The sequence below is a fragment of the Protopterus annectens genome, chromosome 4.part1 (genome assembly GCF_019279795.1).
Source record: "Protopterus annectens isolate FY-2018-M chromosome 4.part1, PAN1.0, whole genome shotgun sequence".
In the NCBI taxonomy this organism is placed as follows: domain Eukaryota; kingdom Metazoa; phylum Chordata; order Ceratodontiformes; family Protopteridae; genus Protopterus; species Protopterus annectens.
In genome coordinates this window covers 437524439-437550853 of record NC_056734.1, presented here as the reverse complement: position 1 = coordinate 437550853, position 26415 = coordinate 437524439, and the positions used below count along the sequence as shown (strand labels likewise).

Below are 26415 nucleotides of genomic sequence, written 5' to 3'. Positions count from 1 at the left end.
ATGCCATCTGTAAAGTTGCGTTCAAGCTTGCTCCCAGGAATACAATCTGTTGACAGGGTACTAGGTGTGATTTCTTCTCGTTGATGGTGTACCCCAGTGAGGTTAGAAGTTTCTTTACAAATGCCAGGTTTTGTAATAGCAAGTCCTGACTTTCTGCCCGAATCAGGCAATCGTCCAAGTATGGGCAAATCTGAATATCTCTCTGCCTGCAAAATGCAATGGCTATTGCTAGACACTTTGTGAACATCCTGGGCACAGTAGATAAGCCAAAGGGGAAGTGCAGAACTGATAGTGCATGGAGCTCGCCCTGAAACATAGGTATTGCCTGCAGGATTCCCTTATTGGGATGTGCAGGTAAGCTTCCTTTAAGTCTAGGGTTGCCAGCCAGGCTTCCTTGGCTAGCATAGGAAGAAGCAGTTGAAGAGTTAGCATTTTGAATTTTGGAACCACCAGAAAGGTGTTGAGAATAGACAGGTCCAGGATAGGACGCCATGAGTTTTCTTTTCTGGGTAGCAGGAACAGTCTTTGAATAAAAACCTTGCCCCCTTTGTTCTGCTGGAACAGATTGAATAGCCCTGATACTGAGGACAGAGAGTACTTGTTTTTGGGCCTCTGCCCAATGATTTGGGGGGAGGTCTAGCCAACCACTTAGGATTGGTAGAGTGTGGAAGTGGAATCTGTATCCTAGGGAAACTATGTTTAAAACCCATTTGTCCTGGGTAATGAGTTCCCAGTTTTTTGCATGCAGGGCGAGCTTTCCTCCTAAGGGAGCAAGTAGTTGAGCATGGTTTGGAAGGGTTAAGGTTAAGTCATTTTGCCATTTTCCCGCATGGCTTACTACTCCCTGCTTTGGAAGTGGGAGCCCCCCACTGCTTAGATCTGCACGTAGCCTGAGACTGAAGTCTTGGTGGTTTACTGCTCCTGGGTTTGGACTGAGAAGGCCTGGAAGGGACTGGAAAAGACCAGTTCTTTGAAGGCCAATGACTACTGCATCTGGGAGGCTGTACTTGTAACAGTTGGCATAGATTTAGCTTTTTCCTGCATTCTTTTGAGGACGACTTCTGCTTTGTTGCCAAAAAGGCGGTCTTGGTTTAAGGGTGCATCCAGTAATTTAGCTTTAACGTGATCTGGCAAGTTTTGTTCCTTAAGCCACGCATGCCTTCTAAGTACAGACCCAGTGACAGCAGAACTGCAAGATGCTTCTAAAGCATCAAAACCACATTGCAAGGTATGTTTACCAACTTGTTCAGCAGAATGCATTAAATCTTGTAACTATGTGTTCAGCACAGTCAGGAATCAACACAATTTTCTGTTTAAGTAGTCCCATAATATGCTGCTGATACTTTAACATATGAAACTGGCAATTTAAAGCCCTAATGGTCAAAGTAGCAGAAGTGTATACATTCTTACCCCATCTGTCTAAGGCTCTAGAGTCCCTATCAGAAGGGGTAGGGATTTTTGGCAGTAGTAGCCTTAATGCCTTTTGGTCCTTGGGAAATGGTCTCTGGATCTGCAGTAGGATTCTTGAAGAGGAACTTGTGAGAGTCAGGTACTCTGTAGTACCTGTCAGGTTTCCTGGGAGCTGGAGGCAAAGTGTCTGGGGTAAGGCTAGATTCCAAGAAAACATCATCTACAATAGCCAGAACAGAAGGGATAGCTAGAGGCCTGTGTTGAGGCAGGAGTAAAAATTCCCTACGTCTCTTTTTGGACTCAGAATAGTCCTGGCTTTCCTAGCGGAAATGCTCCCTAAGGGTATGCAAAGTTTCACCAAAGGAAAAATCTTCTGGAGGGGAAGCAGAGGGAATGGAATCCTCTGCATCAGAATCCTCATAAGTAGATAAGGGCAAATCCTGGTAATCAGAAGGAACAGAGATATCAGATTTGTGATCAGAAGAATGAGAAAGAAAATCAGTTCTAGGTCTCTTAGAGGGGGAAGGCTGGCTTCCCCTAATTAAGGTAATAAGGTCTTCAGCCATTCTAAGCATTTGTTTTTGAGGCATACGTGCCTGAGTATGTGGTTTGGTCGTTGGTTTTCTAGGCGTAGTGTGAGCTTTAGGCCTGAGGAATTCTGTATTTCTAGCTTGAAATGAAGTCGTTGGTTTAATATGAAAGTCTGTAGGCCTGAATAAACCCACAGAAGCCAGTGCCTGCACAGCGGCTTCGGACCCATCCAAGGTAGAGACATCCGCAGGTTTCATAGTCAAAGACTCATCTCGCGGCATACCAGACTGTGAATGGGTCTCAGTAGTGGCCTGCGAATCTGTAGTAGCGGGTATCAGGGGCTGCAAAAGTGCCTCACTGAGTACCGGCGACTAGCTTAACGGAAGCGTCACCGGCAGTTTTGGACCTATGCGGTCTGTCTCTGTCTTTATCCTTACGTTTTTTCGAAGACTGGTAGTCGGATGGCTTAACAAAGCCATTTCGGAGTACAGAGATAGATTTAGCTACAAAAATTGCCCGACAACTAATAGTTCAGGCATTGAACAAGGCATAAAACCGACAGTGAGAGATGCCGTGGTCTGGGCCTAAACAGGTAACGCAGTAAGAATGAAAATCTCTATGAGGTATTTGCTTTCCACAGGCAAGACAATTGTTAATTTTTTCTGACATTGGTTAGAGCAAGAAAAAAGGATCCCCAATGGAGTACTTACCTTTTTGAAGACTTCGGGTCTGAAACTTGAAAACGAAAATTTCAGTAGCTGGCCGACCGGCACTTATGAACTGCTTCTGCTTCGGGTACTGCACGGCAAGAAAGACTGATGTAATGGCGTCGGCTGCATGTTTATACCCCTGACATCATGGAAGAGGCGAGAGCATCCGACGCAGAAATCCAAAGACTCTGTATTTAAAGGCCAGCTGAGGGTTACCTGCAGGCAGATAACCCAAATGTGATGACTGCAACAGTGAAACACAAAGAATATCCACATGCAACACTAACACTGGGAAACATCCACATTTATGAACTGTGGCAAGAAAGTTCTACAATGGCACAAACATATATTCCCTCGTACATAAGCAAGCTGTGGTGTACTCAGGGGTGAACATATGGCATGTACTGGGGAAGGAATACGAGCTGTTGATGAATGGACAGATGGATGACAACACCTAGCTGTGAAACCCCTATAGTAAAGTAAGGAAGGCTGCAACAGTGGTCTGAGGAAGAACAGTTTTTTTTTATGCTACAAAAAACATAATTTCTTAGACTTTCTCAAGGAAATCAAACATTTCTTCAGCTAAGCAGGATGCAAATGTCTTAAAACAGCATAATCTGGTAGCCTTGTTAAAATTTAAACAAAATTTTGCAAGACTGTAATATGTGATCAGGTCCCATACAGAACAAGCGTAAGGTGTGATAATCCTCAAATGCTATCTACCTACCAAAAGTGTGCATGCTGTAAGATTTACAGGGGAAGACATAATTTCTCAGAAGCCCAATAAAAGCATATTGCCTTTCTTGAACAAGAGTAATGAAATTAAGAACAACACAAACGAGCACAAGGTACAATGTGCATAAACTTCTCTAGAGTGAATTGAGACTAGTAGTATTCAGAGACCAATAAGAACCCAATACTGCACATAATATGACAGCCTTATGCCACCTGTATCAGTACCTTCAAATATATACAATTAGTGTTCGCCGTTGAATGGAAGATGGCCACTGCAGAGAAAAACCCAGCTGAAACACAGAACACGAGAGGCTAAACCAAATGTTATGATTTAATGCTACAATGACCCTCCACAAAGGGGACAGTGATACTACTGATAAGCATTCTTAGTGAAAAGACATGCGACAGAAATCTACTTAAGTTTATGTTATAAATAAAATACAGCAATTAACCTGGGCAGTACATTTATTTCAGTGTCATCATGTCAGCATATGAGGTATAACTCAAAATAAGCAGCAAAAGGGTGTAGGGATAAACAACTTGAAAACCTATGCCTGACTGTAGCTAAAAACATGACACTTTACAGGATGGCTGAAAATGGAAGAGGTTTGTTGGATTTCAGGTTCGTGGACAGCTACCACACCAACTATCTATATAGTGAACATCTCCAAATATCACAGTAGGAGAATCCAAGACGCAAACAGGAAGCTGTCAAGATAGCATCCCTGATACCGTGAACCAATGAGGTTTCAAGTTAGTAAACGTGCAAGGATGAGGAAGTAGCTCCACAGAGCAGTCTGACCACATAGCCAATGCTAGAGGTGACAATGGTTACCCTCAAGAAGGGAGACAGCACCTGCTAAAAGAATCCAGAGCTCATACAAAGATGAGATGACAAAGTCCAGATCTGTTTGTGGCCATAAAGGCATAAAAACAGGATCAAAGATTGTGTCAATGACTCTTGGCTGGCATCCTGGGACACACCTCAGCCTTAGAAGGTCAACCTACGATGAACCTTCAAAAAGCAGATGTTCTTGTAAAAGAAAGCAGGCATCCCACCTGATCCTTACTTAAGTTCAAACCAGAAGAAATTCTATGCAGAGAGGTTCAAAGTGGTTAAGGGATCCCTACTGTGATAAGGAAGTACAGGGGCATAATTCAACAAGCAGCCAATAACAGTCATCCCATATACACTACAAAAGAATGCATTTGCATGTATGTACTAAGGACAGCACTCCATACAAACATCAATGGCTTGCATAATATTAATTTCATGAACTCTATGTCCTCACTTACAAATATGAGTCTACTCTAGCCACAGGTCTGAAAAACCTTAAACAGCTGATGAAAACTATACAATATGTAGAAAAACTGTAATAAAGTCATTTGAAGAATGAAGGAAAAAATGCTCTCCTCTGAAAGGAAAATGGGAAGCTCCACAAAAAGGATACCCACGTTCTGAAAATCATTTAAAAAAGAAATGCCATTTGTTGAAATATAAAGGCTGATGGGAGGAACAGACTAAAGGTAACAAAAAAAAAATTGGGTCAATAAATTGTCAAAAAAATTATTATGATAATGCTCAATGGCATTCTGCTAAGGCTCAAACTGTGTTAGTGCTCAAGTAAGAAAAGACAGAAAGAATGTGCAAATCTTGCCAATAAAATGGGAAGGCAATCCTGCTGGCCAGCTAAAGCCATCCCAGTACAAAATATTTCTCTGGATAATGATTCAAGTTACCAAAGGCATTTCTGTAAGAAACCACGAAATAAGAATGGTGAAAATGAGCACAATGGTCATATAAAAAGAATGAACAATGACTGTGATAATGCAAATTTCATCAGCAAAACCACTCATCACAACTACAAAAAGACCAAGACTCAGTACAGGAAACACTTTATACACTATGAAAATAAACCATGAAAATCAAGGTTCATAGTAGGCTATCTGCCCTAGGGCATTTATAAGCCTAGCCAGAGTGTGTTTGGCTTTCGCCACCCATTTTAAATTAATTTTGCTATGCCTTTTTTCGAGGTTAGTATACTATGCCTCTGTCTAACAGTGACACAGAAGTGATACCCGGGGTAAACCTACCCATCCACTCATCAAGATTCCTCTTGAAGAGAGTCAATGAGGGACTCTTCCTAACCTGGACTGGGATTTTATTCCAGAGTGAAGGGAGCCTCTGGGTTATGAATCTGTCCCTCCAGCATGTCCTATTTAGCTCAGTGCTAAGGTTCAAGTCTCTCGAGCGCGTAGCTCAACGGGATTTGGATTTTCTGAGGTGCAGTATGTCCATTAATTCTGGGTTGGACATGGCTTTATACGTCAGGCACAGATCGCCTCTGAGCAGGCGGTATGCCACTGAGTAGAGCTGGAGTTTCTTTAACCGGGCAGCATATGGCATCTGTTTGAGCCCTTTGATCCTCTTGGTGAGGTACTTTTGGGGTCTTTCCAGTTGCTGCAGGTGTCTGGTAAGGTACATCCCAAAAGGGGCATTGTACTCAATTATGGGCCTGATGAGGGATGAGTAAAGAGGCACGATGACCTCCCCTGATCTAGATGTGAATCCCTTCATGATTAGGTGGGCTATATAAAATGTTTTTCTAACCACTTTGGCCACGTGGGTGGCAAATGAGAGATTGCTATCAGCTTGGGTCCCCAGGTCCCTAATTACTTCTTCTGTACTTAATGGATTACCACCTATGTGGTAATTTGTGGGCACTTTGTTTTTGTCAAAGGGGATGACTATAACCTTTTTGGCGTTTAGCCTGAGGCCATGGCTCTGGCACCAGTTGTCTGTTTCTATGAGGCCCTTTTGGAGGATGCTTGTGTCGGCTGGAGAGTCGATTATGGCGTCCAGTTTGCAGTCATCTGCGAACTTGGTCAGCCACAGTCCTTCCATGTTGGCCTGTACCTCCGAGAAATATATACCGAACAAGAGAGGTCCCAGGACTGAGCCTTGTGGGACACCACTTGTAACTGGTTTGGAGTCTGACATGGCTCCAGCAATTCTAACCATGTGGGTTCTGTCCTTGAGCAAGTTTGCAACCCATCTAGTGACATAGGGGTTTATATTTAAGCTGGTGAGCTTATCTATAATGCCCGAGTGGGGTATTGTATTGAAGGCTTTTGCGAGGTCCAGGTAGGCTGTGTGGACCACCTTCCCCTCGTCAATGGCCTTGGTGACTGTTTCAAAGAAATCGACCAGGTTTAAGAGGCAGGATCTGCCCTTAACAAAGCTGAACTGGGTAGGATCCAGTGTCTGTAGGTCCCCAATATCTTTATTTATGAGGTCTATGATGATCCTTTCCATAGCTTTGCAGACCAAGCTAGTCAGGCTTATGGGGCGATAGTTTCCAGGATCCGTTGAGGCACCACCTTTGTGGAGAGGGACCATTGTTGCTGTAAAGCCACTCTTTGGGTACATATCCTGTAGTAAGGCTGAGATTGAACAGTAGTTTTATGTTTGGGTTTAGCTCTTCTTGGAGTTCATGTAGGACGCAGCCCGGGACACCGTCTGGTCCCACTGATGCTGTGTTTTTTGCTTTGGAGAGGGCGGCTCTTACCTGAGCATCTGAGATGTCAGGGGGCAGCACTCTGCTGGGATAGATATTTGCCCTTTTGGTGGTGGTGGTGGGGGGGGGAGTTTGCGCTGAACCTGTCAGCTAGGATGTTGGCAATGTCTGTGGGTTCGATGCATTTTTTTGTCATTTTGGAGTAATTCTGAGCATATCTGGGAATTCCCACCCAGGTTCCTAACATAACTAAAGAAAGCCTTGTGATTATCCTTAGTGTCCTTTCTCTCGAAGCTGGCCTTAGACGATTTTATGAGTGCCCATAGTTTTTTGCTAATACTAATCAGAGATGCCTTCCCTTTTTGGGATTTTGCTCTATCATGTAGTAGCTTCCTCCTTCTATTGTATAGTTTGTTTATGGCTGGGGTCCACCAGACAGGACGTCTGCCTTTGGAGGATTGGGTCTTGGTTTTATTTGGGATTGCATGATCCATGCATTCCTGAAGGTGTTCATAGAATGGGTTTATAAAGGATTCTGCGGTCTGGGCTGTACTTTCCACAGGCTCGGGGGTTTTGAAGGATTCCACCTCGGTTTGAGGAGTGTGAAATTTGCTTTAGAGAAGTTTTTCACTGTGGTTTTCTGGGCAAGGGGTGGGGTCGGGATGTGAATATCCAGTGAGATTAGTTTATGGTCTGATCTTACCAGTGAGGGATACACTTCTGGTCTGGAGCATGGAGTCCCCATGTTGGTGATGATCAGGTCCAGTATGTTTTCCCCTCTTGTGGGAGTGGTAATAAGTTGTTCCATAGCATTTGAGTTTATAAATTCTAGGAATCTTTGGGCTAGGGTGTTGGAGCTAGAGTAATGCTCCCAGTCTATGTTTGGGTAGTTGAAGTCGCACAATATAATGGTGTTTGGAGAGGCCTTCATATTTTCCAGTGTTCTCAGGAAGGCCGAGTGGGGTTCCTGGGCTTGGGAGGGTGGTCTGTAGCAGGCTATAAACTGGAAGGCAGTTTTACCCACTGTTAGTTGCACATGGATAGTCTCTGATGCTTCGTGCTGTGCCACCAACCTGGAGGTGTGGGTATCTTTGACGAATATTGATACTCCCACTCCTTTTGTAGTTCGGTCCAAGTTTTGGGGCCGAAAAGCATGGTATGAGGTATAACCTGGTAGTGCTGGGGTGCTCTCGGGAGCCTTGAACCAGGTTTCTGTTACTGCACAGATATCGATGTTCTCCATGCTAAGGAGAGTTTCGAGTGCATGCATCTTGAGGTTTAGACTTATGGCGTTGAGTAGCATTACTCTTAGTTTCTTATCCCTTGTGATACCTATGGAGGTGGGTTTGTCTATTGAGCCTTGCCTAAAAAAGGCACTATGGGGGAAGCAAGAGCCTTTGCCAATATCCGAAAGCCCAGGGGTGACAGGTGCAAGCCGTCCCTAGCGAAGCATCGTGGCCTGTCGAGCATGTCATCCCAGGCTGACAGGCATTGGATCCCCTTTGAATGACAACAATACTTAAGCCAATTGTTGAAATTGATCATCTTGTCTTCCATATTGTGGCATCATTCTCGGTGAGGGTAAGATGCTACTCAAGGTCAGGGTCATACCGGCCTGGGCTACATGCTCAGAGAGCTCCTCTATGTCTCTTTTCATGTAGTCCAGGGAGGTACGTCTCAGGTCATTCACACCAGCATGGACAATGACCGAGTCATATTTGTACTTGCCTTGGAGTGACCTGAGTGCTTGTGTTATGTGGCGGATCCCAGCGCCAGACAGGCAGCTCGCCGTGACCTTCTCCTTGTTCAGCCTAGTGAGAGGGATGTCAGTGTGCCTGACGATAGAGTCACCTATTACAAGTGTATCAGGTGTGTTGTTTAGCCTCAAGGGCTGTGACTGTTCGGCATACTGGCTTTGTGAGCTATGTGTTGCACGTGTTTTGTTTTGGGGTAGCGGTTGCTTGGGTGTCTGCTTTGGGGGTCTCTGCTGCTTAGGCAGATTTTTATTTACAGCCTCCGAGTATGTTTTTGTGTGTTTATGTGTTTGGTTTGCTGTCGTGGTAGGTCTATATGAGACTGGAATTGTAGTGAGTGTGATTTCCTTCTCCTCCTGACTGGTTACGCCAGTACTGAGTTGAGAGAGCTTAGCCTCCAGTTTGGCTATATGGTTGCATCTCTCAAGTGTTGGAATTTGTTGGGAGGAGGAGAGGGTTGTCTGTGTACATGAGGCAGTTGTAACATTGCCTCAAGATTCCCAGATTCACCAGCTGGACCATTGAGGAGATTGACAAATGACCTTTGGACATGCTAGAATAGTATTGGGAATTCCTTTATAATTGAAAAAAAGGGCCAATGGGGAACAAGGTACTCAAGGGGAGTTTGTGAGGGTGTAGTGCTTTTAATTTTTTAGTGCTGACTTATATAATTGCTTTGGTGAGCAAGTGCCAGGTAACTTAAATGCAAAAACGACAAACAGTAACTTTCTTTCAAGTGAAACAAGGAAACAAGTACAGTAAGCAATGCAGATATCACTAGGGATCCACAGAAGTGCTGAAAAGCCGCATTTTAGGTGGAATTAGCGTTTCAAGGAAATAACAAGCAAACAAACAACAAGCATACAAACAAAGCTAGATTCAGCAGGCCTGGATCTAGTCTATGCTACAGCAAACAAGGTGTACCAATTTCAGTAAGAAACAGTTCAAATATGCAGGCACTATAAGCCTTTAACCAGAAATTCCCAGCTCAGAAGGGCAGAGTCCAGCCTCTCCTCCCACAAGAGTGCAGACCACGAACCTTCTTAATGTAAAATAACTGGCCTGAAGCCCAAGTGCTTAAACCAGAACTAATACACTTTTAGAATAACATACACTGAGCCCTCAGTCAGCAGTTCCCAACTTAGAAGGATGTAAACTACCTGTCCTGCCACCACAGTGCAGGCCACAAACCTTCCTAATGTAAAACAACTGGTCTGAAGCCTAAGTGCTTAATCCAAAAGGCTTAGAATGATAGCTACACTTTAATCAAGTTACTACCAAGCAGTAATAAATACAATTGAATATTTTAAAGAATGCCTGGATTAGTGCTCAAGTTATACAAACAAAGCTAGATTCAGCAGGCCTGGATCTAGTGTCTATGCTACAGCAAACAAGGTATACCAATTTCAGTAAGAAGCAGTTCAAATATGCAGGCACTATAAGCCTTTAACCAGAAATTCCCAGCTCAGAAGGGCAGAGTCCAGCCTCTCCTCCCACAAGAGTGCAGACCACAAACCCTCTTAATGTAAAATAACTGGCCTGAAGCCCAAGTGCTAAAACCAGAATTAATACACTTTTAGAATAACAGACACTGAGCCCTCAATCAGCGATTCCCAACTTAGAAGGATGTAAGCTACCTGTTCTGCCACTACAGTGCAGACCACAAACCTTCTTAATGTAAAACAACTGGTTTGAAGCCCAAGTGCTTAAACTGAAAGGAAACTAAGACAGCAGATCAAGACAAAGTTGTCACACGAAAATGAGCCACAGAACAATCAAAAGAATGTGGAGTAGACAGCATCTGATATACAAATGTGTGTACTAGTTTAACAAAATGAGTGGAAAATGGTGAGGGCTATGGGAAAGCTATGTAAAAAGCTCTCTAATAAACGTACAGCAATCCAGTATCAGAGAACAGCTAAAGAAAATCATTCAACCCTTTAAATCTTAAGGCAAACAAAGGAAGGGTGGAAGGATTCCAAACACAGCAACATTCATTTTCACCAGAGCTTCACAAAATAAAACAGAAAAGGTACTTGGGACACACTGACACATCATCATATCAATGCTGGATACTTTTAATGCTCACCTCTGCTACCAACACATTGTGTTGCATTTTCTTTCTAGATTTCATTATACGAACTATGGCAGCCTCAATTTCATGTTTTCTGTCGTCGTCTACTTTTTGCCGTGTTTCTTTCCTTTCTGGGTCAGATTCTCCTTGTTTGGCAGCAACTGCATTTTAGTAAGTAGAAAAGTTCAGAGTTAACAGCATAAAACTACAGGTCGCAGTCAAATTGTTTATATTTTTTTATTCAGGTTAGATTAATTCCAGTAAATCTCTGTACACTCAGCTCAACAAAACATCTTCACAGACACACTTCTTACAAATGAAATAAAAAGACTATTATGTAAGAACTTATCATACCTCCCAACTATCCAGATTTTTGCCTCATAAAGTTTATGATTTTCTGGCAAATCACTGAGGACTGAAGTCACTAATGACATTTGAGTTTCAGATTTCACAGCCTTCAGAAAATGCACACTAACACAAATCCTGTTATTCTAGCAACTTTCTTAAGTTTGTAAGAGCAATACTTAAAACCTGTCCATATTTTTGGGGCTTTGTCCCCGTATTATTTAGGCTTTGTACAGATTTCTTGAGTTAAAAAGTTGATCTCTGTGCTTACCATAACTGTTTGAGCAGATCACTGCTGATGTATTGCTTACATATGGGAAGTATCCAAAGCTCGGGCACCTTCCCCTAGAGATGTACATCCAACCTAAGACCCAAGCACAAGAACACTAAGTGGTACAAAAGGGATGTTCAGACATGAGAATCCTCAGGACTTTTTTTTTTTTGCCTCGGTCGTAGATGGAGAGGGATGAAAATCGGCAAAAAACAGAAACTTAGACATGACAACAACGACAGGGAGAAATGTACAGTGGTTTCTTATCTGGCCAAGAAATAGGAAAAATATATATGAAAAAGGAGGGAGGGTGCCAATAAAGGAATGATGAGTTACTATTATGGTGGGTTCTTATAGTGTACTTATGTCTTACATTGTTCACTGCTGCACTAATGCTTACATGTGAGAAGATTCCCAACACTTTCTAGAATGTTTGGGAGGAAGACTGAAGATTGGGACTGGACTCTAGTATCCTTTGGAGGATAGATCAAACAAAAACAGTTCTGTTTTTGCAGCAGTTTTACAATACCTGCTACAGGTGTGAATAAAAGGCCAAGTGGGTGTTGCTAAAATGGATTTTGAGTACAGACCCTTGAAAAAGGCACCAGAAGCAGAAAAGGTCCTGGCAGAATGAGCTTATGACTTGGCTTAGAAGGGATTTTCCACAAAAGACACAACAAAAGGAGATAGCCAAGATCATCAAACTGGAGACTGTCTGTTTAGAAACACAGCAACCCAGAGTTTTATCCTGAAAGGAGATAAATAGCTGTTCAGTCTTCCTAATGGACACAGCAATCCTTGCAGGACAGATCAAGCAAAACCAGTTTAGCTCCAGAAATGTTATCAATTTTACAGTGTTTTGTACAGGACGGAATACCAAGTGGTTATTTCTAAATTGGATTTTGAGTCCAGACTCTTGAAGAAGGCACCAGATGAAGCAACACACCTGGCAGAATCAGCTTCTGACTTGGCTTGGAAGGGATTTTCCATGAAAGACACAAAACAAGGAGATAGCCAAGGAGACCCAAACTGGAGATGGTCAGTTTAGAAACAGAGGAATCCAGCTTTTTATCCTGAAAGGAAATAAAAAGCTGACCGTTTTCATAACAGCTTCTTTTAGTCAAGGAAATCTGAGATATCTATGAATGCCTACATAATGTAAAATTCTCTCACTGTTATTCTGAGGACTGGAAAAAAAAGGACAAATATCCAAGGAATCCAGTTCTGGGAATACAACCTGAACACTGAGCTAGCGAGAATTCAGGACTAAAAGTCATCAAACAGAAATGGACTGAGACAACAGCTGCAACATCCTGTCCAAACCATATGAAAATGAAACCTTACTTCTACAGAAAATCCTTACTTAAAAGAAGAAAAAAAAATAAGCTTAGAAATGTTCTTATAATGAAAGATTTTATTGAATATGATTAGTGCTTTTTTTAAACAAGAAACATCTTTATTAAATCACAGCAAAATCACACATTTATATAAATTAAAACAAACCATACTGACATAATCCTAGTTGCATGCATTTTACATCACCAACATAGCGACATAAAAAGAAGTTATGTTCTTAACATTCCATCTGTGTTGTCCATCTTCATTTCCTGTGGGTCTCCGTTCCAATCCTCAGAACTGAATGGCCATTTTTCTACAGCTTCAGCTTCCTGACTTGAGCTCCTCCCAATACCCAAAATGTCCCGTTCCCAACATACCCCAGAATGAGTTTGCCAGAAAGGAATAGCAAATAAAAATATTTACACTAGAGAATATACACAACCCTATAAACTAAACATCAGAAGCTCAACATAAGGAATATAAATTCCTTTGAACATTCAACCAGGCTTCTCAAACACTTGGATAGGGGAATGGATGGGGGGGCAGTAAGGTTAATGGAAATGAAGGCTGACAACACAGATGGAATATTACACTAAGAACATAACTTCTTTATCTGATGTCTTCTTTATTTCATTAACCTTTGGGACAGAGTACCCAGCTACTAAGATCCAGGGTGGCCATGATGGAAAGTTATTCAGAAGAACAGCAGAGCCAAAAGCACTTTTATTCCTAGATAGGATGTCCAATTTGTAATGCGTAAAAAATGTGTGGGGATTAGACCAAGTAGCTGCTGCGCAAATGTCCTCAATAGAAACTGTACACCAAAAAGCCTGAGAAATAGCCTTGGACCTTTTGGAGTGTGCCTTAATTTGAACTAGCAAGGGAATTTTTGGAACAGTAAATAAATGTAATACAGTCTTTCAACCATCTTGCTAGCGATACTTTGGTAAAAGATTCATCTCTTTTCACCACTGAAAAAAGATATGAACTGATCAAACTTCCTAAAGAGCTTGGTTCTGTGTAAATAAAAATGAAGCTGTCTATGAACATCAAGTAAATGGAGAGCATATTCACCTTTGTTTTGATAACTGGGGAAAAAAGACAGGAAGAATGAACTGATTAATGTTTCCTTCCTTAGCCATCTTGGGTAAAAAAGAAGGATTAGTATGTAGGATAACTCTATGCTTGTGAAAGAGCAAATATAAAAATTTTGAAGAAAGGTTTTGAAGTTCAGACACTCTTCTTGCAGACGTAATAACTACTAGAAAGAGTTTTCCAGGAAAGAAATTTGAAATCCACAGCAGCTGCACACTGAAAGGGAAGGTGGACCAAGGCTTGCAAAATCATTGTTAAATCCCAAGGTGGAGTATGATCTCTCACTGGGGTCCGGAGCAGGAAAGTGCCCCTAAGGAATGCTTTACAAAGCTTAGAAGAGGCAAGCGATAAGGAATCCAAGCCAACATGAAAACTGGATATAGTAGACTTTGGCAGTGGAATAACTAGCTCCATCAATGAAAAGAGAAGCCAAAAAGTCAGGAACGGCAGTAACTGCTACTGTAATAGGGTCCATTTGTTTTTGTTCTGCCCAAACAGAAAATCTTTTCCATTTGCTTTTATAAATCGTATAAATCGTACTTGTCGAACACCTATGTGAGGAGACTAAAATCTCTCGAATGGGGGAAGAAAGCCTAAGATATCTTGCCATCATCGGAAGTGGGGAAACCATGCAGTTAGCTTCAGGCCCCTGAAAGTCTGGATGGGGATGCCCTGATGGGTGAGAGAGTAAATCTGTGACCGGATCCAACCTCATCGGAGGGCAAACCAGATGAAACCAAAGAAAGGTGAACCAGGTTTGTCAAGGCCAAAAAGGAGTAAAGAGGATTACTTTGTTCTGCAACCTAAAAGCTTTTTGTAAGAACTTGGGAATTAGAGGTATAAAAGGAAAGGCATACAAGAATACTGGAGGGCCAATCATGGACAAGAGCATCCCTGGGTGACTGTTCCTGAGGAGGGATCAAGGCAAACTGCCTGATGCATTTGTTATTGAATGGGGAAGCAAACACATCGCAGAGGGGAGATCTCATTTCTGGAAGATCATATCTGCTAATATGTTGGACTCCCCCGGAATGTGCATTGCTACCAGAAAGCGGGTGGTAGAGATCGTCCAATGCCAAACCCTTATCTCTTGACATAAGGGGGTAGAACCTGGTTCCTCCCTGTTTGTTGATGTACCAAACTACTGACATGTTGTCCATTTGTATCACAATAGTTCCCAAAGGAAGAAAGCTGTCAAGTTCGTGCAATGCTAGAACCACTCCTCTCCAGTACACTGATATGCAACTTGGTCTTCTGGGACGTCAATGTGGCTTAGACTGTTCGACCCAGTTAATGCCCCACCCCCCAGCTGGGAGGCATCTGTGGTTAACATGGTGTCTGGGGGTGGAAGGATGAACGAATGTCCTTGAGTAACATCTGCAGAGGGAAGCCACCAAAGCAGAGATTCCTTGCATATTCATGATAGTTTCAAGGGAAGAAGTACAGTTTTGTACCTACCATAAATGTAGATGTTCGAGTGTTCACCCTGCTGCAGTCATCACACTTGGGTTATCCTGCTGTCAGGCGGTCCCGCAGTCGGCCCGAATTCCAAAGTCTTGGTCCGGCATCGGTTGCTGTCGCTTCTTCCCTGACGTCAGTGTGCCAGGGGTATATAAGAGGCATCCAACGCCATTTTCTTCAGTTTTTCTTGCCCCAGATGTCAGGTGCCCACAAAAGGTAGGCAATATGTATATATATATATATATATATATATATATATATATATATATATATATATATATATATATATATATATATATATATGTATATGTATATATGTATATATATATATATATATATATACATACATATGGCTATATAAAAATAAAACAAAACCCTAAGGTACAAGCAAATACACCACAGAGGTAGAATAGGATAAAGTGGTAGAGATAAGTTCAGCTAGTTCAGAGGGGATGGAGGGAGTGTAACCTGGACTGCAGCAGGGTGAACACTCGAACATCTACATTTATGGTAGGTACAAAACTGTACTATATGTTCATCGGGTTACCCTGCTGCAGTCATCACACTTGGGTTGAATCCCAAAGCTAAGGAGGGGAGGTGGAGTCAAACAGGGTAAGAAGAAGCTAGTAGGCCCTGCAAAACTGCAGTGGCAAAACCAGCTCTAGTCTTCGAGTAAAGAGGTAAGTGATTGTGTTTGGTGAAGGTGTGCACTGAACTCCAAGTAGCAGCTTCCAGAATATCCTTGGTTGGCACTCCCCTGAGAAAGGCTGCTGATGTAGCTGTAGCCCTGGTGGAGTGGGACCTAATGTTAGCAGGTACTGGTTTCCCATGATGTTTGTAGCAGAAACGTATGCAATGCCCTATCCATTTAGAAATGATCTGCTTTGAGATAGCTTTTCCTTGTGATCCTGTAGCATAGGCTAAAAAGAGCTGGTCAGTTTTTCTGAAAGCCTTAGTTTTATCCAAGTAGTAACGTAATTGCCTGTGAATGTCCAAAGAGTGCAGGAGTCTTTCTCCTGTGTTCTGGGGATTTGGGAAGAAGGTGGGCAAGTGCATGGTTTGGTTTAGGGCCACACTGGATACCACCTTTGGCATAAAGGAAGGATTAGTTCATAGAGAAACTCTATCTTGATGAAAAATGAGGAATGGTTCCATTGCCATTAGTACCTGCAGCTCTGAGACTCTTCTAGCTGAGGTTATTGCTAGTAATAGGGCAGTTTTCCATGAAAGAAATTTTAAATCAGTTGAAAAAGCTGGTTAAAAGGGCGGCAGTGTAAGCTTTTCCAGGACAAAGTTGAGATCCCAAGTAGGTGTTGGAGCTCTCCTTGGCGGTCTTAAGTTCTTAGCCCCTCTGAGGTAGGATCCGTGCTGTAATGAGCTGAAATTGCTGAGGCGTGGATCTTAATAGATGAAAAGGAAAGTCCTTTGTGTAACATCTCAGTTAAATATTGTAGAATCTGAGGAATGTTCGGCTCCAGGGGATTTAGGCCTTTAACCTGGTACAAGGCATAAAATCTTTTCCATTTGTCTGAATAGGTTTTCCTGGTGCTGGGCCTCCTGGTCTCCAGAATGATATCCATAACAGCTTTGGATAAAGGTGTTGGCTGGTTGTTTAGGTAATTTGCCATGCAGCCAGGTTTAAAGTCTTGAGCTGGCTGTGTAGAATCAGATTGTCTCGCTGGGTGAGCAGGTGAGGAATTTGTGGCAAAATCCATGGTGGGCCCTGGGCCATGGTCCTTAAAATTGGATACCAGTGTTGGCGTGGCCAGTCTGGTGCAACGAGAATCATTTGTGGCCTCTCTAATCTGACTTTCAGCAGTACCTTTGCTAGAAGAGGCAGTGGATGGAAGGCATACACTGTTAATGTTTTCCAACTGAATGAGAGGGCGTCCACTTTCCAAGCTAGTGGATGGAAAGTCCTTGTGCAAAATTTTTGAATTGGTGGTTGTGGGGGCTTGCAAACAGATCTATGTCTGGGCGTCCCCATTTTTGAGCTATCATTGCAAATACTTGTGGATCTAGTTTCCATTCGTGTGGATCCATGATGTTTCTGCTTAAGTTGTCTGCCGATGTGTTTTTCTTTCCTGGCAGGAATTGTGCTTGTAATTGAACCTGGTAAGACAATGCAGTGTTCCACAAGGTCATTGCTTGCCTGCATAGATGGTAGGAATGTATGCCCCCTTGCTTGTTTATGTACCACATAACTGTGGTGTTGTCCATCCTTATTAGTAGTTGTCCTGGATGTAGAAGGTCCTTGAAAGCTGTTAGGGCTTTCAGCACTGCTAGCATTTCTTTTTGATTGATATGCAGGTGTCTCTGATCTGTAGTCCATTTGCCCTGAATGCACTGTCCTGCCATGTGTGCTCCCCAGGCATAGTCTGATGCATCCGTTGTCATAGTTTGCCTGGCTGTGGGTAAGGTGAAAGGCTGACCCTTGTTGAGGTGACATGCCTGTGCCCACCATAGAAACTCATGTTGAAGGCAGGGAATGAGTGGAATCATTGTTTCCAAGCTGTGGCTGTACTGAGTCCATACACTTTTCAGGTACCAGTGTAATTTCCTCATATGTAGTTTTGCAAATGGTATTAGTAGTATGCAAGATGCCATGAATCCCAAGGCCTGCAGAATTTTTCTTGCAGGGAGTTGGGTCTTTGTTGCCATTATTTTGAAATATTGAAACAGCTGTCGTTGTTTGTCTGGTGTGAGAAGTCACCTGGGCCATTGTATTCAAGCTGGCACACAGGAATATTATGTTTTGTGAGGGCACTAGTTTTGATTTCTTTTCGTTTACTGTGTACCCTAGGCAACTTAGAAGGTGTTTGACAAATGCCAGATGCTGTAAAAGAATGTCCTTGCTTTCTGCTTGAATAAGACAGTCGTCCGGGTATGGGTATATTTGAATTCCTCTTTGTCTGCAGTATGCAATTACTGGTGCCAGGCATTTTGTGAAGACCCTGGGTGCAGTAGATAAGCCAAAGGGCAGTGCAGAGAATTGATAATGCTTTGAACCTGCAAAGAAGTGGAGGTATCTTCTGCAATTCTGTCTGATAGGGACATGCAGGTATGCCTCCTTGAGGTCCAAAGTGACTAGCCAAGCATTCTTGCCCAGCATGGGAAGAAGCTGCTGTAGTGTTAGCATCTTGAATTTTGGCACTTGCTGATAGGTGTTCAGAACTGAAAGATCCAGAATGGGTCTCCATGCTTTGTCCTTTCTTGGAACTAGGAAGAGTCTTGCGTAAAATCCTTGTCCTTGCTCCTGTGAAGGTACCTGTTGAATGGCTCTCATGTTCATGAGAGCTGCAATTTGTTTTTGTGCCTCTGCCCATTGATTTGGTGGCAGGTTTGGCATTCCTTTGACCCTTGGTAAGGTATGAAAGTGGAATCTGTATCCTTGAGAGACAATGTTTAAAACCCATTTGTCTTTTGTGATGATGTGCCAGATGTCTGCAAAAAATGCTAGTTTTCCTCCCAAGGGTGTTGCCAGGAGAGATTTGCTTGGTAGTTTGAAGATAGAGTCATTGTGTCTGCCTTCTGCTAGCTTGGGGCCTGTCTTCTCCTCCTTTCTGGGTAGCAGAACCCCACTGGCAAGGTTTGTAAGGGCCCTGTGACTGACCTCTGCCCCTTGGGCGTCTGTATTTTCCCCTCTGTGATCTGTCTGAAGCTGGAAAGGACCGATTTTTTGTTGGCCAATTTCTGCTGAAGAGAGGGGGTTGTACCTGCAAGAAATCCTTGACTGTTTTGCATAGATTTAGCCTTATCCTCCATTTTCTTTAAAACCTCTTCTGCTTTGACACCAAATAATACATCTTGTTGTAAAGGTGCATCTAATAATTTTGCTTTAACATGGTCAGGGAGGGTTTGCTCTTTTAACCAAGCATGTCTACGAATGACAGAGCCAGTAACAGCTGCTCTACAGGAAGCTTCCAATGAATCAAATCCGCATTGTAAAGTATGCTTGCCCACCTGTTCAGCTGCATGCAACAGGATCCTGCATTTTCTTGAATTCAGGCTGTTCTGAATGTGTGCTCATTTTTTGTTTTAACTGAGACATCAGGAATTGTTGATATTTCAACATGTGAAACTGGCAATTTAATGCTCTCATAGCCAGAGTTGCAGAGGTGTATATTTTCTTTCCCCATCTATCTAGGGCTCTGGAATCTCTTTCAGAGGGCACAGGATTTTTAGCCATAGAAGCTTTTGCTCCCTTAGGACCCTGGGAAATGGTTTCTGGGTCATCTATAGGGCTTTTATAAAGGAATTTGTGAGAGTCAGGTACTCTGTAGTATCTGTCTGGTTTGGCTGGAGCAGGAGGTAGAGAGTCTGGATTTAAACTAGACTCAAGTAGACATCATCCACAATATCTAAAACAGGAGGGATAGCAAGAGGTCTGTGCTGGGGTAATAAAAGGAACTCTCAGAGCCTTTTCTTAGAATCTGAGTAATCCTGGCCTTCCCAGTGGAAATGTTCCCTCATGGTATGTAATGTTTCCCCAAAGGAAAAGTCTTCAGGGGGAGATGCTGAGGGAATAGAGTCTTCAGCATCAAAATCCTCATAAGGTGGAAAAGTGTAATCCTGTTCCTCAGAAGAATCTGAGGAGAGAGAAACCTGGTCAGAGGATGCATAATCCTCCTCTTGTCTTGGTCTTTTATCAGGAGGGGGATGGGAACCCCTCATAAGGGTAATTAAATCTTCAGCCATCTTAAGCATCTGTTTCTTAGGCATGGGGCCTTGACCTGTAGACTGATAAACAGTTTTCTTAAGCTTTAAAGGAGTTTTAAGCTTAGCATAAGATTTAATGGTGAGTGTAGTCGGTCTGAAGACACCTTCTGCAACCGAAGGTGTTTCCTCTGCACCGGTGTCTAATTCTGCTCTGGTGTCGGTAGATGGCTGCGTCGGCCTAGTAGACTCTGCTTGGGAGTCGGCAGCTGTCTGGGTTTCCAGCTCTGCGGTCGTCAGGGGCTGCCTAGGCGCCTCACTGAAAACCGGAGAACCGGCAACAGGCCCAGCTGAGGCCTCGGGGTCTGGCTTATTCCTAGGCTGCCTGTCCTTATCCTTGCGTTTTTTAATGAATTACGGTCGTCGGCTGCTCCGACGGCATGATATAATTAAATTTCCTACCAAAGTAATGCCGTGCAAAGTCAAAACGGAGTTTGATAGTGCGTTTATTAAACCTAGCGCAAAACCGAAAACCTGTGACGTCGTGGACTGGGCCTAGGCAAGGAATACACTAGCAATGGAAGTCCTTATGAGGTATTTGTTTCCCACAAGAAATGCAGTTGTTAACTTTTTCTGACATCGGACTGAGGCAAGAAAATGTTCCCCAACGGGGTACTTAGCTTTATTGAAGACTTCGGACTGAAATTCAAATCGAAAATCTCAGGTGTCGGCCGACCGGCACTTGCGAACTGCTTCTGCTTTGGGCACCGCGCGGCAAGAACTGAAGAAAATGGCATCGGATGCCTCTTACATACCCCTGGCGCACTGACGTCAGGGAAGAAAAGACAGCAACCGACGCCGGACCAAGACTTTGGAATTCGGGCCGACTGCAGGACCGCCTGACGGCAGGATAACCCAAGTGTGATGACTGCAGCAGGGTAACACGATGAACATCTGAGAGGATTCCCGAGTAGTAACCACTGAACTTCTAACATTCATTGCAACATCCTCATGTGAAAACGAGCCATGGGCAGGAGAGTTGTCGTGTCTGCCACTGAACCCAATGCCCCACCTAAACTGGCTGGAAGATGAGGTATGGTTAGAATCTGTCCGGTATAACTTCTTAGATTTGTGACCCTACCTGTCGTCAGATAAGCACAGGATGCCCTGGTATTCAGACAAGCCCCAGTGAAATTTATGACATGAGCCATATTCATCTGGAATTTCTGCATGTTGATAGTTATCTGTAAAGTTGGGGCTAGCTGTAGTAAGCAGTCTCTGGCTTGAATGAGTAGATGCCTGGTTGTAGCGGTCAGAAGCCAGTTGTCCAGATACGGAAAAATCTGGTAGCCCTGCAGTCTGAGATGCGCTGCCACCACTGTCAAACATTTGAATACCCTGGTGGCTGTGGTGAGAACAAACGGGAGTCACCTGAAGTGGCAATGACTGGCTCCCAGCCTGAAATGTAGGAATTGCCTGGAGTGTCAGTCCATTTTTATACGGTAGTACACGTCCTTCAGGTCCACACAGCACATCCATTCATCCACCTTCAAGAGAAGCAGGATGGACTGGATTGTGAGCATCCTGAAGTTCGTATACTTTATCAATTAGTTCAGAGGTCAGATCCAGAATAGGTCTCAGGTCCCCTGTCTTTTTGTGTACTAAAAATAATCTGGAGTAAAAACCCAATCTGACTTAATCGGAGGAAACCTCTTGGATGACTCTTTTTTGCAAACGCTTAATTCGTGGGCCGCATCCTCCCTCTGACTGCGTGGAACATCAGGGAGGTAACACTTTCTTTTGGGAATTTCCAGAAAGGGAATGAAGTATCCTCTGGATATGATCCTTGGCACCCATTTGTCATTTGTGATGGCCTCCCAGGCTTCTGGATGCAAGGAGAAACAACCCCTGACTGCCTCCAGAGGAAGTCAGTTGGGCAACTGCTCAGGATCACCGGAAGGGCTTGTCCTGAGAGGTTTCCTGCGACCCTTGATTTTGCAGACCCCCTCAGCCACATTGGCGGTGTCTTCCATTTTGACTATGCCCCCCCCCCTCTGCCCCAGGGGGAAAATTCTCCCTGAGTGTCCTGTAAAGGACCCTGCGACATCCCAAACCAAATTTTCTTACTTCCATGCTGGTTCCTAGAGAAGGTCCTTTGTGGGGTAGAGAAACATATTCAGACTGCAGACAAGGTCTTTCCATCCTTCTCACTCCGGGAGAGAGTTTCACAAACAGCACAAATAAGGTGGAGCCATCAAAGGGGGCATTAATAAAAGCTTGTTTGAAAGGCTCCACAAAATCACACAGCCTCATCCAGGCATGACGCCTCATGGCAATGCCCGAACTGGTAGCCCTTGAGGCAGCATTGGAAATCAACCTCATGGACGCATTGGATAGTGAATGCAGGGTGGCCAGTCTGGAGAAAAAGTTTTTCTGATCTTCAGCGGACATGGAACCTAGCAAGTTCCTTTACTAAGCCCCTCAGTAGGCTCGTAAACTCAGATGAACAGTTTCATGCCCTGAAGGTGAATGTGGAAGAGGTGCAAACTCTTTTCCAAGTCTGTCCAAAGCTCGGGATTCCCTATTCAGTAGATGGACAGAGGAGATCTCCTAGGCAAGCTCCTTGCTGGTGTCTGCCGCAACAACCATGGCATCTACAGGGATACCCTTGGCCCAAAACAATTTATCCGCTGGGGCGCTAAGAATATTGTCTGCTCGTTTCGGAATTGGCTCTACTGTATCCAGTCACTTCCAAGCCCTGGAAGACACCAGATGGATCAGCGGGTTGGCTGGAGTGGGGGGACTCCTGGGTAGTAGATGGGCCAGACCCAAAAGCCTCCCACAACACAGATTCCTCCAGGGAAGGGTTCTGAGCTGTCCAACCACCCCACTGGCACAGGATTTTTAATGTCTCCAAAAGAGACATTGTTGGGTGGGGACTTTGGGAACCCTTTTCATTCCTCGAAATCTTTGTCCATGGTAACTGATTTTGTAGGGCAATCAATGCGTCTCCTTTTACTCAGCCTGTTCTGGGGGATCTCCTCGGTGGGATGCTCCGTGGAGGTATAGGAAGACTCATGTGGTTCTGCCGTGGGGAGTGTGTGGAGGCTTTGGGGGACCAGCTGTCCACGTGGCAGACTGGAGACCTCGAGCACCAAACCAGAATGAGGAGGGGGGAGGTACTGGGACAGAAAGTGCTGAGTATCTCCCTGGCTGGGAGAGAACCCTCTCCAGCACTTCAAAAGCCGATGGGCTCCGAACCACCGAAAGCTGCTCGCCTGGAGCCAAAGCCACCAAAGCCGATACCTCTGGAGAGCTTGAGCCCCCTGCTCTAAAGGGAGTCTCGAAGCCAAGCTGTCGAAATCCAAAACTCCAAGGGGAAACAAAGGCACTGTAAGCTTCGGAGTCGATGCCCCCCCCCCCCCCAGAACCAATTTCGACACTACAGCTCAGAGACATGCTCAGAACTGAAGCCAAAAGAGCCAAGCAGGTCGTGGAAGTAGTCGGAGGCGAAGAAGAAATCTCCTTCAGCTCTGACACCTAGACACCAGAAACCAATTGCACTGAAGACTCCGAAACAGAACGGCGAATCAGAGAAGGAGCCAAACATTGGAAAGGTGAAACCCTCATTCAGATGTGGATGGAGTGGACACGAGCCCCATCTGAATATGGGCCTCGAGGAACTGCCTCAGTCTGTTGACGTCCTTGGAGTATAGGCTCTGGGAAGACCTGGAAGAAGCTGATGACAGGGGTTTCCAAGACTGGGACCCAGGAACCTGCCCTGCCGGCGCCGTACTAGCAACTGACACAGTCAGAGCCAGTGAAGAGCTCACTCAGCCTCGGGACAACAGAGGATGACCAGGGTGGAGGGGAAAAAGTCAGAACCAAGTCCACAGAAGAGAGAGTTGGTTTAGACAATTTTGGAGCCTTCTAAGGAGACTCTGAAGAAGACTGTGCGGGAGAGCGCTTCCTGCACTCCTGGGTCTCCTTAAGCCTCTTAGGAAGGGGGTTGAGCTCCTGAAGTTGAAGGCACTCCTGAGGTGGAGGAAGGAGTAAGTAACCCTTTAAGTACTAGCTTGCTCCTCCTGTCTGCCAGAGCCCAGGGGTGGAACGCATGACAGAGAGAATAAGGGGCCTCAAGATGGGTAGGACCCAAGTAATAAACTTGCTCCCTGTGGGCATCAGACAGGGTAATCTTCCACCCACAGGAAGTGCATTGCTTAAAACCTTGAGGTTTCTGCTCAGTCAACACTGAAAAATCACAGAAAACGAGAGAAAGCACAGTTTGTGTACACCTACCATAAATGTAGATGTTTGAGTGTATTCACTGTTGCAGTCATCACATTTGGGTTATCCCTGCCAGGGTAGCCCTCAGTCGGCCCGAATACCAGAGGCTTTGTATTTCTGTGTTGGTTGCTGTCACTTCAGGACTGACATCAGGTCGTCAGCAGTATAAAGTAAGGCAGCCAACGCCATTACATCAGTTTTTCTTGCCCTGTTAGGAGGAGCCAGGATATGGTGGAAGAACCCCACCAGTAGAAAGTAAATACCAAAAATTTCCTTATAATGAGAGAGAGAGAGAGAGAGAAAGGGGGATGGAGGGAAGGAAACCAGGACTGCAACAGTGAATACACTTGAACATCTACATTTATGGTAAGTGTACACAACTGTACTATGTTCTTTGTGTTTCACTGCTGCAGTCATCACATTTGGGTCGATTCCCACAGCTGAGGAAAATGGTGGAGGCAGTCAAGAAGACTGGGGGCTGGCTAGGATGCCCTGCAAGACTGCAGTGGCAAAGCCTGCCCTGGATTTGGAGAAGATAGGCAGGTGGTAATGCTTGGTGAAGGTATGAACAGATGTCCATGTTGCAGCCTCCAGGATGTCCCTGGTGGGGACTCCTCGGAGTAAAGCTGTAGAGGTGGAGGTTGCTCTGGTAGAGTGAGTTCTGACCCCCTTAGGGGAAGGTTTCCCATGTTGCTTGTGGCAGAAATGGATACAGTGTGCTATCCATTTGGAAATGGTTTGTTTGGATATGGCTCTGCCTTCTGCTCCTGCAGCAAAGCTGACTAACAACTGATCAGTCTTTCTGAATGATTTAGTCCTGTCTAGACAGAATCTGAGCTGTCTGTGCATATCTAGAGAGTGCAGTATTCTTTCCCCCTTGTTTTGTGGGTTAGGGAAAAAGGTGGGCAAATGAATGGCTTGGTTGAGAGCCACACTGAACACCACTTTTGGCATGAAGGATGGGTTAGTCCTGAGGGAGACCCTGTCAGCATGGAAAATGATGAAGGGCTCTACAGCCATTAGTGCTTGTAGCTCAGATACTCTTCTTGCTGAAGTGATGGCCAGAAGCAAGGCTGTCTTCCAAGAAATAAAGTTTAATGCTGCTGGTTCAAAGGGAGGGGGGGGGGGGCAGGGTGAGTTTCTGTAACACAAAGTTTAGGTCCCAAGCTGGGGTAGGTGCTCTTCTGGGTGGCCTTAAGTTGCTAGCCCCTCTGAGGAACTGTTTGATGAGAGGGTGTGAGAAAAGAGGTTGCTCAGTGCTGAAACGAGCAGAGATAGCAGAGGCATGAATTTTAATAGAGGAAAAGGATAGACCACTGTGCAGTAGGTCAGTTAGGTAATCCAGGATGAGAGGTAGGGAGGGCTGTGCCATATCCGCTCCCTTAGCCTGGATCCAAGTGCAGAACCTTTTCCATCTGTCAGCATAAGACTTTCGAGTGCTAGGGCATCTGGCCTCACGTATAACATCTAGAACCTGTTTACTGAGATTGGCAGCTTGTACAGTGGTCAGGGAATAAGCCAGGCTGCCAAATTGAGGGTCTGCAATTGGGGATGCATGAATTCTCCTTCCCTCTGGGTCAGGAGTGTTGGGATCTGAGGGAGATGCTATGGCGGCAGAGGGGACAGGCTGCACAGCAGTGGGTACCAGTGCTGGCATGGTCAGTCTGGGGCAATCAGGATTGCCCTTGGTTTTTCATCCTTTAGTTTGAGCAGTACCCTGGTAATGAGAGGTAGTGGGTGAAATGCATAGACAGAGAGGTTGCCCCACTGGAAAGATACAACATCCACTTTCCAGGCACGGCAGTGAGGCTCCCTGGTGCAGAACTTGCTGAGCTGATGGTTGGACTGGGAAGCAAAGAGGTCTACCTTCGGGATGCCCCATTTCTGAGTTATAAGGGTGAAGGTTCTTTGGTTTAGCTGCCACTTGTGTGGGTCCAGAAGATTTCTGCTTAAGTTCTCTGCCAGAGAGTTTAGACAGCCTGGCAAGAATTCTGCTAACAGGTGTAGTTGCATGGCTGAGGCTGTGCGCCAAATGGTCATGGCGAGCCTGCATAGCGGGTAGGAGTGAGTCCCTCCCTGCTTGTTAATATACTACATCACTGTGGTGTTGTCTGTTTTGATCAGTAGAGCCCCTGGGGAGAGAAGGAGTCTGAAAGCTGTCAATGCGTGCTGGACAAAACTGTTTAAACGACGACCCCAGTGACAACCAAAACAAAAATAAAATAATAAA

General features: G+C 44.5%; 1 protein-coding gene across 2 annotated transcripts in view; it reads right to left on the bottom strand.

Annotated features, from left to right (window-relative positions):
* The window catches only part of CUL3 (cullin 3), a 2974786-nt gene that overhangs the window by 132681 nt on the left and 2815690 nt on the right, over positions 1-26415 (bottom strand). For both annotated transcript variants that reach the window (XM_044070245.1, XM_044070246.1), the window contains exon 15: positions 10748-10893. In XM_044070245.1, coding sequence (XP_043926180.1) covers positions 10748-10893 — 146 coding nt within the window. The remainder of the gene's footprint in view (positions 1-10747; positions 10894-26415) is intronic.